Source organism: Drosophila hydei, unplaced genomic scaffold (assembly GCF_003285905.1).
Source record: "Drosophila hydei strain 15085-1641.00,03,60 unplaced genomic scaffold, DhydRS2 tig00000060-arrow-pilon, whole genome shotgun sequence".
Lineage (NCBI taxonomy): Eukaryota > Metazoa > Arthropoda > Insecta > Diptera > Drosophilidae > Drosophila > Drosophila hydei.
Window position 1 is genome coordinate 2,002,199 of NW_022045656.1, and position 14,473 is coordinate 2,016,671.

At 40.8% G+C, this 14,473-nt stretch overlaps 6 protein-coding genes across 7 annotated transcripts; 3 read left to right on the plus strand and 3 right to left on the minus strand.

The window, feature by feature from the left end:
* On the plus strand, positions 1-1,014 carry LOC111592104. The gene is made up of 4 exons (XM_023304133.2): positions 1-396; positions 449-537; positions 594-726; positions 806-1,014. The coding sequence occupies exons 1-4, from the start codon at positions 273-275 to the stop codon at positions 874-876; spliced, it is 417 nt and encodes a 138-aa protein (XP_023159901.1). The 5' UTR covers positions 1-272; the 3' UTR covers positions 877-1,014.
* Positions 1,015-1,024: 10 nt separating this feature from the next.
* Positions 1,025-1,689, plus strand: LOC111592241. Its single transcript, XM_023304325.1, has 4 exons — positions 1,025-1,203; positions 1,264-1,346; positions 1,399-1,537; positions 1,613-1,689. Exons 1-4 carry the CDS (start codon positions 1,095-1,097, stop codon positions 1,687-1,689), a joined length of 408 nt encoding a protein of 135 aa, XP_023160093.1. The 5' UTR covers positions 1,025-1,094.
* Positions 1,690-1,740: 51 nt separating this feature from the next.
* LOC111592102 (uncharacterized serine-rich protein C215.13-like) lies at positions 1,741-10,351 on the minus strand. The gene is made up of 6 exons (XM_023304128.2): positions 10,323-10,351; positions 3,026-4,354; positions 2,534-2,760; positions 2,290-2,471; positions 2,116-2,233; positions 1,741-2,056 (listed from the first exon to the last, which is right to left on the minus strand). The coding sequence occupies exons 2-5, from the start codon at positions 4,224-4,226 to the stop codon at positions 2,167-2,169; spliced, it is 1,677 nt and encodes a 558-aa protein (XP_023159896.2). The 5' UTR covers positions 4,227-4,354; positions 10,323-10,351; the 3' UTR covers positions 1,741-2,056; positions 2,116-2,166.
* On the minus strand, positions 6,277-7,949 carry LOC111592103 (caspase-7-like). Of its 2 annotated transcripts, none has more exons than XM_023304131.2 (4): positions 7,419-7,949; positions 6,867-7,099; positions 6,627-6,808; positions 6,277-6,552 (listed from the first exon to the last, which is right to left on the minus strand). In XM_023304131.2, the coding sequence occupies exons 1-4, from the start codon at positions 7,873-7,875 to the stop codon at positions 6,486-6,488; spliced, it is 939 nt and encodes a 312-aa protein (XP_023159899.2). In that variant the 5' UTR covers positions 7,876-7,949; the 3' UTR covers positions 6,277-6,485. The 2 variants fall into 2 exon arrangements, with proteins under 2 accessions (XP_023159899.2, XP_023159898.2); XM_023304130.2 differs by having other exon boundaries at positions 6,627-6,817.
* Positions 10,352-10,614: 263 nt separating the features above from the next.
* LOC111592101 (organic cation transporter protein) lies at positions 10,615-13,465 on the plus strand. The gene is made up of 8 exons (XM_023304127.2): positions 10,615-11,154; positions 11,296-11,895; positions 11,960-12,080; positions 12,162-12,255; positions 12,777-12,877; positions 12,940-13,020; positions 13,088-13,198; positions 13,283-13,465. Exons 1-8 carry the CDS (start codon positions 10,634-10,636, stop codon positions 13,385-13,387), a joined length of 1,734 nt encoding a protein of 577 aa, XP_023159895.2. The 5' UTR covers positions 10,615-10,633; the 3' UTR covers positions 13,388-13,465.
* A 167-nt stretch (positions 13,466-13,632) lies between these two features.
* LOC111592133 (transmembrane protein 186) lies at positions 13,633-14,466 on the minus strand (the record flags this gene model as incomplete). The annotated part of the gene is made up of 2 exons (XM_030226130.1): positions 13,633-14,372; positions 14,429-14,466. Coding segments are annotated over 2 exons (672 nt in total), but the record flags the coding sequence as incomplete, so codon positions are not given.
* Positions 14,467-14,473: the final 7 nt, after the last annotated feature.

The window sequence follows — 14,473 nt, forward strand, 5'->3', positions numbered from 1 at the left end:
ATATTTGTATTTGTATCAGTATTTAATAAGTTTTTGCTTACATTATATACACACACTTATTTAAGATTTATACGTAAAGTAAAGCAAAACACCAAAACTAAATTAAGCCAAGGCCCGCAGATAGGGGCAACTGTTGAACCACTCTGTGCAGCTCGAAACGGTTGTTCAGGAATTGCAGAGATATAGAGCGAAGAAAGTGAATTAGTTCGAGTCGTGAGCTATATTTGTATAGAAACTGCGAGGAGGAGCATTATCTGAAGAAGTATATCAAGATGATCTATTTACAATATTGTTGCTTCTGTGTGGATTTGCGCATTGGCACATTCATTATAGCAGCCTGTGAAATACTAATGGATATCATATTTGGAATATTCATAGCGGTGTTTGGCGAGTCGGGTGAGTTCTCTGTTCCGTAGGACTGTCCAATGATAACGATCTGTCTTTCCAGGAACACCCGATCTGTGCCACAAGTTATTTATTGCATTCATGATTTTGCACTTGATTAGCGCTATATGTCTCCTGTTTGGCGCAATAAAGGTGAGTGTCCAGTCGGTATAGATACAGATATAGTTATTGATATGTCCATCTTGTAGCTGCGTCCGGGTTGCATGCTGTTCTATATATTGGTGACCATGGTCAAAATATTGGCTATGGTCATACTGATCATATCGGACATAATACTGCTGATCTGGGTGCCAGTTATAATCATGTATGTGGTTATGTTTGGTAAGTACTCCATATATCTGTATACATTTAGCTGCAGTTGGATATGTACGTATATACAAGTACTTCTCTTTCTGTATAGTGCTCGGCATATATTTCTGGTTTGTCGTCTATTCGTTTTACGCCGCCCTCGGAGGCAGTCTATTCATCTGAGTGTTAGACAGCGGCTGCCAGTGGATTATCGTTGTGATCAAATTCTAATGTGGATGTCAACAAAATTGCCTTGCCTTAGCAATCAAAACAAGAGAAATACGAAATATATTTACTACTCCACAAAAATTGTTTGTTCTTTATTCAAATTTATTATTATTATTCTTATTGTTATTGCTATTGTTGTTACTGTTATTGTTCTTATTGCTATTAGCTGAACCATGTTCCTGCTAAGGAAATTTTGTTGCGTTCTTCAGTTGCGTACGGGCTGCTACATTATTGCCGTCCTCGATCTCGTCATTAATTTAAATATCATAATTTTCACCAACAGTAACTCCCAAGTATTCCTATTCCTGTCAATAAATATGTATATCAATATGCTGTTCACAGAAGCACAAGTCACAATGGTTGAGCGCGCTATGACCATTTGTCATTGCATTGGATGTAGCCTGCTGTTCATCGGGGCCTTGGTCGTAAGTTAATATCTGGTTGAAGCGACCGCCTTGCATCAGCTCGTTTCTCTAGGTGTCAACGCTACTGTTGGTATTCTATTTGATCACCTGCGTGGTCAACACCGCTATCAGTTTGATTATCATCATAGTGTTAGCTCATGACTATGCTCCTGCTAACTTAGTCATGATTATTGTGTGCTTCACGATGGTGTGTAAGTACCGCCAACATAAGACTCTTCTCATATATTATGGAATTGTTAATATTTCTATTTCTAAATGGGTTTCAGTTTTAAACACGTATAGTTGGTACGTTGTCTTCTCGTATTACCGGCAGCTAAGCGTTCCCTACACTGCCACCACCTAAGGAAGCTATGAGATCTGCAATCTTTTTTCTAGTTTGACCATGATTCGCGTGAAAGTAAAAGAAGGATTGCGGGTCTCATTGTGGAATTTTGTACACATGTATTAAGCTAAATAAATTGAATGTTTCTGATACAATAAGAGGGCACAGTTGTGTGTAGCTAAAAAATAAAATATACTCCTATTAAAAGCTATTTGTTTTGGTTCGTTTCTGGCCAGAATACATGACAGCCGGAATGCAGTCTCATTTGCTATTGGCTTTGTGTCTGGCCACAGGAAATATAGTGTGACTATAGCGTTGCCATGATCACAAGGCAAGAATACAATCAATCTCCGTAGTTGTAGTGGCTATCGATGGTACTCGGCGACCCCTGCAAAGAAGACCAGATTTAGTTACGCAAAGAAGCGAGGAACTGCTCATTAGGCTCACCTCATAAAGGCCTTTGCCAAATTCTTTACATCTTATATTTACTGAGACCGCTTAAATATAATCGCCAAACGTGTATTTGGTGGTCATTGTGCTGGTTACCGATGGTACTTGACCGCCACTGCAATGGAGACAACATTGATTACCTCATTGAAGAGGTACTGGGCATAGACTCACTTGGTATAGACCTTGACCAGATTCATGACTTCCTTCATAATAGCTTCAATGTCCATATTTACGTTTGACGCCAATGTGTCACACAGTGTTTGAATGAAGGGCGTGCCAGTGTCCAAGCGATAGGAGACGTACCCCTCATAGGTACTGTAGCACTTGAGAATCTCGCTCGGATTACCATGCGGCTGCGCGTGAAAGGCGTGGGTAGAGTTCAAAGGGTGTTATTGACTAGAAGTATTCATGTCACCTTTATGGCATCTGTTTTGAATTTGCCCATCTCTCGGGATCCCTTGCACGCCTGGACGAACAGGATCTTCGGCTTGTCGTCCAGCGATTGATTGCGCAATATGGGAAAGACGATATCATCGTCCAGCTTGTAGTTCCCATCCTTGGCGGCTATCGATTCGTAGCGCTGGCCATGACTCAAGATGACCAGCACCAGTGCTGAACGATCCTCCAAGTTTTTCTGTTCCACTGCAAGTTGCAATTAGGAAATGACATCATTTGCTTACTTTGTATCACCTGAATTAATTGATAATTGGGCTAACAATAATGGGGATTTTTATCATTGTCGTTTCTAATAATCTGCCTTGGATTAGGTGACAACTGCGATTAGACAGCCAAAACTATGTTCTTATGATAAGTTTGGCATAAATAATTTAACTGAATTGAAGTGAAGTAAGTCTCTTGGTTTCCACTCGAGCCCTCTCGAGCGAGCCCTCTATATCTCGATACTCACATTCGGCAACAATCTTCCGGATGTCGGTGACCGATGGATTCGTATGGGTTTTCACCTTACACTTGAGCAGTGTTCGGAATGTTTTCTCCAGTGATTCGACATCTTTGGCGCTTCCCGAACGATATTCATTGCTGTTATCGAAACGCTCATTGTTGAGGATGACCACTTCTGCGGGCTTCAGCTTTTTCTTGATAGCCGGCTTCACTTTGGGTATTGGGCCGATTCCAGACTTTGTGGGATTCACTTCAGCACGTGCATCTACGGAGCTTGCACTGCTTGGAAAAGTTTTGGGCACGGCCCCTTTGCTTTGATTAAGGCTTATAAAAGGCTTGGGAACTACTGTCTTTGGGGTCGGCTTTGTACCAAGAGCAGTGCTGGTGGATGCAGGCTTGGATAACACGGAGTTAGCTGATGTAGACTTAGGTAGCACAAAGCTGGGTGTTGTGGGCTTGTACGGAATGTAACTACTAGTAGCCGCCTTGGGCAGCGCGGAAGACGTAATTAGCGAGGGCTTCGAGAACACAGAGCTGATTCCAGGGGTCGTCTTAGCATAGGGTGATACGTAGCTTGAATCGATTGGTTTTAGCGCCAAAGGCGACATATTCGACCTGTAAGAAGAGCTGGCGCCAGCTGTTGCGGAAGTGGGGTTTGCAGTTGTCTTGGGGCTCAGCACCACTCGTTGGGTTTCCACATGCTGAGTGACAGTGCGTCCCTGCTTCTGTGAGACAGATGTTTGCTCCGACTTGACCAAGGTGCTGGATCTCCTGGCTTCCGCGTTGGGCTTGAAAGATGTGGTCGAACGCAAAGCCACGCCATAGAGGCTGGTGGGGCCAGCACGTTTGCTACTGTTGTTGTTGTTTGTTGTTGTTGTGGTTGAGCTGCTGCCTGCTCGACCCCCATTCATCCTTAGCTGCGCCAACAGATCCTCCAGTTCGGCCTGGCTTGGTGTGCGGCGCGTTGTCATTTCCGTCACACACGCTTTCTGGCTGTGAGTCACTGTCTGTGTGGTGGACTGGTATGTTACCGTCTTTGCGTTGCTATCAATTATCGTAGAGTTCTGCACAGCCGTATTAGTTGTTACGCTGGCAGCGGTTCTTGTGTGCACCCGCGTGCGTGGATCCTGTCGCGCTAGCGCTTGCTCGTTATTAAAATCGGAGCTGGCATTATCGGTGAACTTCTTCTTTTTGGTAAACAAGCCCATTTTTGTTATTTTCTTCGTTTAAGAACTTTTTGATTTATTGCTGGTTTGCCTGTCTCTGCCCTCTCTTTCTCTCTTACGTTTTCCGATTCGCGTACTTCACTCCGTCCACATTGACGCTCTGGAAGAAACTGAATGGAGAACAAGCTTTTGCAACGATAATGCGCTGCTTTCGTTAAGTTACGTTAAGTTTTATTCACCTTTGCCCACATTAACGACGGGGACCACAGCAGTGGCTTATTTTACTTGAAAATACCCCTGATTATTACTCATACGCAGAGCGTAATCTACCAAAAAGTTGTATAAATCTGCTCACCTACAGCTAAGTCCCAATCGGACCCAATGCCAAATCTGTAAAATACAACTTTCTTAAACAGTAAAGAAGGTAGATTATGTAGATATGTACACAATGAACTGTTTTTACCGTTTTCACGCGTTGACCTAATAAACATATATGCATTGTCTTATGAATGAACGAAACAATATCAACGTACATTAATCACAATCTGGTTAACTATTTTTATACACAGATGTACGACTAATGCCAGCCAGCTTATCAGCCGGTTTCCGGGTTGTATGAACATATAAGTTATATGTTGTTGGGATAGTCAAAAAGGCAAAAGCTACCACAATATTGTTGAAGTTAGTATTTAAATAATTAGCGCTTGCGCATGAAAGCATGAAAGCTTTAGCAAAAGTATGTGGCGTATAATAAAACATTCGCAAATATCAATAATATATGCATGCATGTATAAATGTATGTATATGACATATTGATTAGCCACGCCTTAAAGAAATCTTTTTGAATTATATAAATGCATATATTTATATATATATATATGTATGTATATATATCTATAATTATATATAATATATCTATAATTATAAATATATTCTGATTATCGTATAAGCTCTATTTGTACATGCATACATCGACATACATATGTACATATGCACATACATACAATGTACATCGTATCTATGTTGGACACTTCCTATTGCAAGTTCGTTAAATAACAATTTTAACGCGTGCATAAAACCCAAATCAATTTGGAAGCTTTTTGGCAAGTTCTCTTTGTTTATTGTTTGTTATTGTCTCGTTCACACTCAAAATAAAAACAAATTTCCAAGAAGTTCCATGATACGAGCGCGAATAATAAAAAAAGATCAAAAGCACCGTAAGCAAACAAAAAGCGCAGTTGGCAGCTTCGCCGCTCTTTGGCGTTGCTTTTCCTCTCTCACTCTATCTCTCTTTGCGTTTCGTGCGCCGCTGCTCTTAGCTGTGTTTCGTTGTGTCTCAGTAGATCTGTATCTTTCTTTATGTGCAATAAATAAATAAAAAAAGCTATGTTCAAAATGTCAGTACATTGACAAGAGTTACATTGTATGTTAACAATTACAGGTGGCGTAAATAGTGCATAATTGTTTAAGAGAGATCTCTGAGTCCGCGTCAATTTCTGTTAACCGTTAGCTAAGAGAGTTTCCCAATAAGTAGAGAGTGCAATGAGTAGAAGGCAATGATAAGATAATTCCAACTGCCTTGCAAAGCGCAACCGACTTATCATTGGCAAATGCAGACTCTGCACATAACCTCTGAAATTAATCAAGGTCGCGTTTAAATGCAGCATTCGATAAAGTTCTCATAACGAAAATTAAAACAAAATATCTAAATTGATTGATTGCTTGATTGATTGACTGATGGATGGTGTTCAGCTGTAAGCTTAGTCAAGTAGCAACAGATGTAGATTAAGCCAATAGCAAATGCCGTGACATGTTAAAAGCTCAACTGACGCATACTTACAACATGCAACAATTTGTATCAACTGGCAACAATTGAATGCGCCATGTAAGTTAAGCCAGCTCAGATCTCACACCGGATCAGGTACATAGTCAAACAAGAATGTAAATAAGTATATTTAAGCAACAACAAAACAACGTTTACATTAGTTAATTATCAACAGGCTTTGTTACAAGCAACAGACACGATTACAATTACATTAAAACCTATTAATATTACAGCTGTTAGCGCTACTATTGCTAATCAAATTGCGTTAAGTCTAAATACTTTTACTGATACGTACACAAAAAGAATGAGAAACTATTTTCCAATCAGAAAAATACTCTCCCTCTCGCTCTCTCACACTCACACGCTCCTCCATACACAGACACATTGCCATCTCTCAATCTCTCTCTGGCCGCAGTCAAAGCATATCTTTCGAGTGCTCTCCAAGCAGCATACGTTCAACAGCCAATGTTAGCGACTCAGATATAGTCTCCAAAAGTATATTTTCTGGTCATTGTACTAGTCATCAATGGCACTTGGCTTTTCCTGTGATAGGCACAACATGCAACATGCGTACTAAAGAAATCATGATTACTGGATCTAAAGGTAATTAGACTCACCTGGTAGAGGCCATTACACACTTCGAGACGCTCTTTACATTGCTTTCAATATCAACATTCGGACGGGAGCTCAACGTATTGCAGAGTTCCCGAATGAAGGACGTGCCACTAGTATTTTGACAGGACTTAGAGTCCTCGTAGGTGCAGTAGCACTTTAGTATATCGCTGGGCGCAGCATAAAGCTGAGGGCACTGTCAAAATGTCTGATAGTAGTTGATCGATAAACAATATATATATTACCTTATTTGAATTTGTATCTGTGCGATATCTGAGCAACTCCCTAGAGCCCCTGCCGGCCTGAACGAACAGCATTTTCGGCTTGTTGATCAGCGTTTCATTGCGCAGTAGGGGAAAGATGATCTCAGTGTCCAGATTGTAGTACCCATCCTTGGCTGCTATCGTCTCGTACTGGTGGCAATGACTCAAGACAACCAACACCACAGCTGACCGATCCTCGAAACTTTTCACTTCCACTGTAAATTAGAGTCAGGAACCAGGAATCAGGAAATCCAAAAAGGCATAAAACAATCGAGAAATGTATAGAAAACTCAAGAATGTAAAATTTTTTTTTTTTTTTTTTTTTTTTTTTTTTTTAATTGCTGTTTTTATTTGCAATTTGTCTTATACTAGACAATAAACAAATTTGTTAACAATAATATTACGTAACTGGATGGCTTGGGCTCCAATGAGATCAATCCATATGCAATTCGATATTGAACCTTTTGATTCGATTTGAAGTCTTTTTACGTTTTCATACCACAAGAAAGAACAATTATATAAGATTAGACTCACGCTTTTGCATATTGCTCCTTATGTCACTGAGCGTTGCATCCGAAAAGATTGTCACTTTACACTTGAGTGCGCTAAACGTGCTCTCCAGCAATCCGATATCGTCATTGCTGCCCAACTGAAACTCTTTGTTGTTGTCGAAGAGCGCATTGTTGAAGATGACAACTTCTGCGGGCTCCAGTCTTTTCTTGATATCTGGCTCGCCTTTGGGTATTGGGCCCTGAGTGGACTGTGCCCCCATGGAGTTTTCAGGGCTTGTGCCTATGCTAGAATGAAGACTTATGAAGAGTTTCGCATCGGTTGTCCTTGGGGTCGATAGTGTTGGCTTTGTGCCAAGGACAGTGCAGATCGATGTTGGCTGGATTGGACAGCACACAGACGAGTTGGAAGTCACAGAGCTAGTTACTGTGGGATTGGAAAGCTCAGAGGGAGTGCTAGTTTCTGATACATTGCCCGCCATAATTGTGCCTGCATCGAGTGGCTTTAGCCGAGCAGGCGACACAGAAGGATCGTACGCATATGAGTTAGCGTTAGAAATTGAGACAGCTTGGCTGGGGCTTAGCCCCATCTGCTGAGCTTCCACATACTGCGTAACAGTACGGCCATTGTTTTCTGACACAGATGTTCGCTCCAGCTTTACCTCCAATTCCTCCGGTCGGCTGTGATTCACCGTCGGATTGGGGTTCATGCTATGTGTGGATTGCTGGTCAGCCGTATTGGCTACGCTGGCAGCGCTTGTGATTAGATGATGTTGTGGCAGCGCCTGATCGTTATTGGAATCGGAACCAGTGCTATCATCGATTAACATATTTTCGGCAAAAAACCCCATTGTCGTTTCCCTTCGCTATCGCTGATGAACTTTGTGCTCACACTATATGCCTGTTTCTTTTCTCTTTTGTGTTCCTAACTACACTCTGTGCTCTGAGTTACAGTCACACAGACGTTAGGGAAGAAACTAAATGGCGAGCAAACTTTTGCAGCGATGCGGCGCTTTGTTCGTTGAGTTACGTTAAGTTTTATTCACCTCTTGTTCCCTGCTGCAACGGGAACTGCGGCGGTCGAGAGTGTGCATTGAAAGCTATTAGAGAGCAGTGCAAAACTTCTTACCTACGGGTATAACCAATACTCTCTTTTACCTTCGGATACAAGTATAAACAGAGTATATGCATATGTTGACATGCAAGTAAAATAATTGTTTTTGCTGACTGAAAAAAAATATGTAGTCAATATCGGTGTATTGTAATACCAAATTACTTAATAACATCTCGAATTAATCCATTTTATTAGCAAATACATACATATGTACATATGTATGTATCTACTTATAGCTGCTATTTTCGTATATTTTTTAGTTAAAATACCAAAAGTAGTCCCAATAATGTTTAATTTACCATTTACACAAAATGCTTTGGCAAATGCCAAAGCTTTGCTTTGTGCTTTTTATTATTTCAGTTACATATTCAACAAAAAAGTCAAATTTCCAAGAACTACCGAGATACGCGTGCATAATAATAATAACAAAAAAAGATCAAAAGCTCCATAAAAATATGCGTTTGGTAGCTTTGGCACTCTCTTACGTTGCTCTTAAAAAGCACGCGCTGACTGCCTGTCTCTATATTTCTCTTTATCTTTAGTTACGGTGCGCTTCGTTCTTAGCTGTGTTTATTGATTTTCAGCAGACCGGCGTCTTGATATGCACTCAGAAGTATACAAATTTACTAACACACAAGCAAAAGAAAGCTCTAGTCTATAGAACTGCAATGTTACTGAAACGTTTTAGAAATTTCAGTGCATTGGCAAGCATAGCATCGTGCGGTAGGTGACTATCAGCAACTGGGCCCTTACAGTTAACAGATACAGGTGGCGTAAACAGCTGACAAGTGTTTAGGCCACATTAATTTCTGTTAACCGTTAATTAGGAGAATCTTGGCAGTGTGCAGTGCAGTGCAGGAGGTGCTGATAAGATAATTTCGACTGGCAGCAAAGCGCAATCGACTTATCACCGGCAAAGGCAGACTCGCCTTGCAGATAACCTTAAATATTAATCAAGGCCACGTTTAAGTGCACAAACCGCCAAAGTTCTCATAAAGTCCATGAATTATAAATGTGCTGAATTTGCAAACAATGTGACTGTCATAAATAATGAATAGTAAACGCAAACTATCTAAACTGATTGATTGATTCGTTCAATTATTGCTGGTGTTCAGTTTTAAGATTCATCCAGCAGCAACAGCTGTAGATGTGAAACGTTAAAAACCCAACTGACGCATACTTACAACATGCAACAATTTGTATCAATTGGCAACAATTGCATGCGCCTTAACAGACATGCAACTTAAACAAGCTCAGACCGGACTCCCGATCAAACAAAAATTAAGCCCAATCATGAATAAAAATAAAAATAACTAATCTAAGAGATAAGTTTTATAGAGTGATAAGCGATCAATTATTATTGATAATTATCAAATAATATTGTTTATTTAAAAAATCATTTTAATATATCATAACTGGATACAACTAAATACAACAAACGACAGGCAAAAATTACTTTAAAACATATAAAAGTTACAGCTATTATCGTTATTAACACTACTAATGCTAATCAAAAAATAAATTCAATTTACATTAAATATTAACAATACGAATACACAAGAAGCCGACTAGATTTTCCAATAAGAACTGAGAGAGCCTGTTCACTTGTGCGGCGACGTCATACGCTCAATTGGGGATGGCCCATCACGCACACACACACACACGTATAGGCACACGCACACGCACATTACTCTGACTATTATTCGGACTCTCTCTTCCCTTCTAACAGGCATTCGACAATAAGTACACTGCACTTGCTAGTGTTGCCAACGAAATTACAGAAATATCCAGTTTTGAGCCAATACCGTTGCTCACCATTGAATTCACCATTTACTACACGTCCGAAGTTTCCATTTGTTTGGTTTCCTTTCTTCTACAAATTTCCTTTGTGTTGTCTTATTACTGAATTGAACACCAGAGCAAAAAGACTTCGCTGTGCCTATATGTATTTTATTTAAGAGTGAAAAATCAGACAAACGCGCACGTGGCCGGCATCAGATCACGAAAGAGACTGCATTTTGTGTTTGCACAAGTGTCAAAGTCACGTTAAGTTCTGCAAACGCGCGTTGGCCATTTTGAAGAGCGAAAATAGACGAAAATCAACGAAACTCAACATCTGCCTGAGAATGGCAGAATCAGTCGCAGCTATGGACTTTGACGAGATACTCAGTCAAATTGGCGAGTTCGGACGGTATCAGAGAGTCAACTATTTGCTCATCTGTCTGCCGGTGCTCTTTGCGGCCGCGAATAGTCTGTCGTATGTATTTACGGCCGGCACACCAAAATATCGCTGCCACATTGAAGAATGTGAGCCAAACAAGCAGCTCTACTACCAGACCGATTGGCTGGACGTTGCCATACCAGGCACAAGGGACAAACACGGCCACTTTACGCCACATGACCCATGCCTTCGCTTTGCCGCTAACGAAAGCCACTTGGATCAGTGGGACACTTGCAACGCCTCATTGTTTCTACCAAAGCAGACGCAGCGTTGCCAGCAGTTCGTTTACGAGACGGGTGAGTATACCATTGTCCAGGATTGGCAGCTGACATGCAAGGAGAATGCCTGGAAGTTGGCTTTCGTCGGCACCACACACTTTGCCGGACTGGTGATTGGCACCGCGCTCTTTGGCTATCTGGCTGATCGGTGAGTCACGGCTGGGAAATTACCTTTTACTAAAACGTGCAACAGTTGTTTTAGAGCAACAGATTTGCGATCAGGTGGCAGCAGTCGACATTGATTGGTGATTGTGCCATTAGGGGTACTCATTAATCTCTCTCTTTACAGTTTCGGGCGTAAACTTATCTTTCTCTTCTGCACCATTTTTATGGGCTTGACAGGCATTGGCCAGGCGCTCGCTTGGGACTATTCGAGTTTTCTGGCCTTTGCTCTGCTTAATGCCGTGGGCACATCCGGCGTCTACCCGCTGGCCTTCATCATAGGCGTGGAAATGGTGGGACCACGCAAGCGTGAAATGACCTCCATTGTGCTCAACTATTTCTATGCGGTGGGCGAGGCGCTCTTGGGACTAGCTGCCTGGTTGCTATCCAACTGGCAGATACTGCAGTATGCGCTCTCTATACCGCCGCTCTTCTTTGTCGTTTACTTCTGGCTGGTGCCGGAGTCGGTGCGCTGGCTGCTGGCACGCAACGAGCACGTTAAGGCGGGCAACATTATCCGGCGAGCGGCGCACGTCAATCAGCGCGAGCTTTCCCTGGAACTGATGGCCAGTTTAAAGCAGCAGCAGCTCGATGCTACGGACAACAGTTCCGACAAGCAGGAACAATTGCAGAAACGGCAGCAGCAACGCGAGATATGGCCATCCGTGAAGCAGGTGTTTGGTTCCAAAAAGCTGATTGGACGCTACATTATCCTGCTGTTTATATGGTACGGTCTAGCCCTCTCAGATTCGAGTTCGAGTTGACATTCTAACCCCATGTGTATTCTTTAGGGCGGTCAATGCAATCGTCTTCTATGGACTGTCACTGAACTCGACCAACCTCAGTGGCAACAAATACTTAAACTTCGCACTAGTCTGCCTGATCGAAATACCCGGCTATAGCTTGGCCTGGGTACGTTCTAAATGTCATATACTATACGATACTGAATCCAAAATTATAGCTATTTATATATTTTCTCTTCACCAAAAATAGTTGTGTCTACGTAAACTCGGACGTCGTCTGGCTCTGTCTGGTTCGCTGCTGCTCTGCGCCGTCACGTGCGCAGCCAGCGGCTACTTGACAACGGGTATGTCCCTAACCTCTCCAATAATACTCTATATAAATGTGTCTATAATACTCATATTCTCATAATCTTAACTCTCCACGCATGCCTGCATAGTTTATGCCGATAAACGAAAACGTAAACCTTCAATATTAATTATTAAAGAAATATTTTAAAAATGTATAATGATTTTAAGATCTTGTTAAGGCTCTAAATTGTATGTATAACACCTGAACTTTTACTAAACTAAAAAAATAATATATGCAGTAAAAGCTCTATGAACGAATCGTGCCGAACTTGTAGTCTTAGTACTACTAGTCAATACTATTTTAAACAATTAAAAAAAGATTTTAAAATAAATAAATTATTTCATGCTGAGAAGTGATTCGTTCAAGAAAGTTTTTACTGTAGTTCAGTAAGCTAAAGCCCATGACACTGTATATTATATCTGTAAACAATTTCCAAATAGTTTTTATGCATTTTTTTCCACTTTTATTTTTTTTACAAATGATTTATAAACTTTTATATATTCCGTTGATCCACAGGCGCCAACTGGCTGATCGTAACTCTATTTTTGATGGGCAAACTGGGCATTACCTCGTCATTTGCCGTCATTTATACGTATACGGCGGAAATGATGCCTACGGTCCGAAACGATCTTTTCTCATATATTTAATGTTTCAATTAATAATGAAAATTGATTTGCAGGTCATACGCAGCGGAGGCGTTGGAGTGATGTCAACGTTTGCACGTTTTGGTGCCATGCTGGCGCCCTTTGTGCCTTTGTTGGTGTGTATTCCAGTATTACTAACATTTATAGCTATTATTCATTAATAATATATGTTATCTATTTCAGGGCAGCTACTACGAGCCATTACCTCTGCTATTATTCGGAGCTATTTCAATGCTCGCAGGACTCTTATCGCTGTTGCTGCCAGAAACCTTTCACAAGAAGCTGCCCGATACGGTGCGTTGCACAAAGATATTATATATTTATATCATTTATATCATATATTTTATATCATATATTTATATATATGTTTCTCTACAGGTCGCAGAGGCGATCGCCTTGGGTAGCAGGACGCGTTCCACACTAAATACGAACGACAATTCGTTATCCTCAAACGAACAACCGCACGATTCCATAATTGGATGAGGCTTATTTTAGAGAAAATATTATCTCATTTAGTACAAAGCACTAGTAGAAATTGTAGACTTGTTTTTTATTTTATGTAGCACCTTAATTTGTACTCATAATATATACGTATATGTATATATATATTGATATATGTCCGTATGAATCTTAACTTAGCGCCATTATTCAGTTTATTTACAATACTCGCTATTCCTATATAAACAAGCTAAATAAAACAACGCACATAGATTGTTTAAACTTTTTGCTATGTAGCTTAACTTGTTTTGTTTTCATTTATAAACTATATTAAAGTATATATATATACATTTTTATAATTAAAACAAGCGAATGATCATTTAGAAACAAGTCAAATCATTTCCCAAACAGACCTTCGAATAGAAGAGGATCTGTTATGATTCCGAAGCGATGAATGAGCTTGTAGCGCTGCTTTTCATTGTCTCGCAGACAGATGGGCTGATAGAAGCCCAGACGTTGCTTGCTCTTTGGTTCCCAATCTGGGAGCAAATCCTCAATGTCGACGAGCGACTCTTTGCGTCGTCCCCAGAAGTCCACATAGGCCAGTTTTAACTGATCATGTTGATCGTTGACGTAGATGAAACCAATCATATTAGACGACAAATAACTGCCCAGCGAGAGCGTCATCAGACCCGAGACTCCAATGGCTGCGTAGATCCCCAGCGCATCACCCGAGACGTGACCAGCATTTTGCAGAGCAAAAACGAGAGGTGTTCCAGCTGCAGTTAATATTGCCTGATAGACTTTAAGACGATTAAATGCAGCTACAAGGCGTATTAAGGGCAACCTATATATAGGCCGCCAATCCGTAAAACCGTCGTCTAAAGCTGTGCATTTCTCAGCATTTGTTGTTGTTGACGTTGGAGTTTTTGTTGTTGCATGGCGGTGACAGCTGCTCCCACAATATGACAAGGGCAATTTAAAAATTTGTTTACTGCAGAAGCGTTGCAGCACTGCAAAACATGTTGTTCTGAGTTATAAAATCGATAAACTTATATTTTTGTTTATATAAAAGTAAAAACTCACTTGTTGTGCGGCTGTTGGATAAACACTATTGATCGCTGTTAAGCT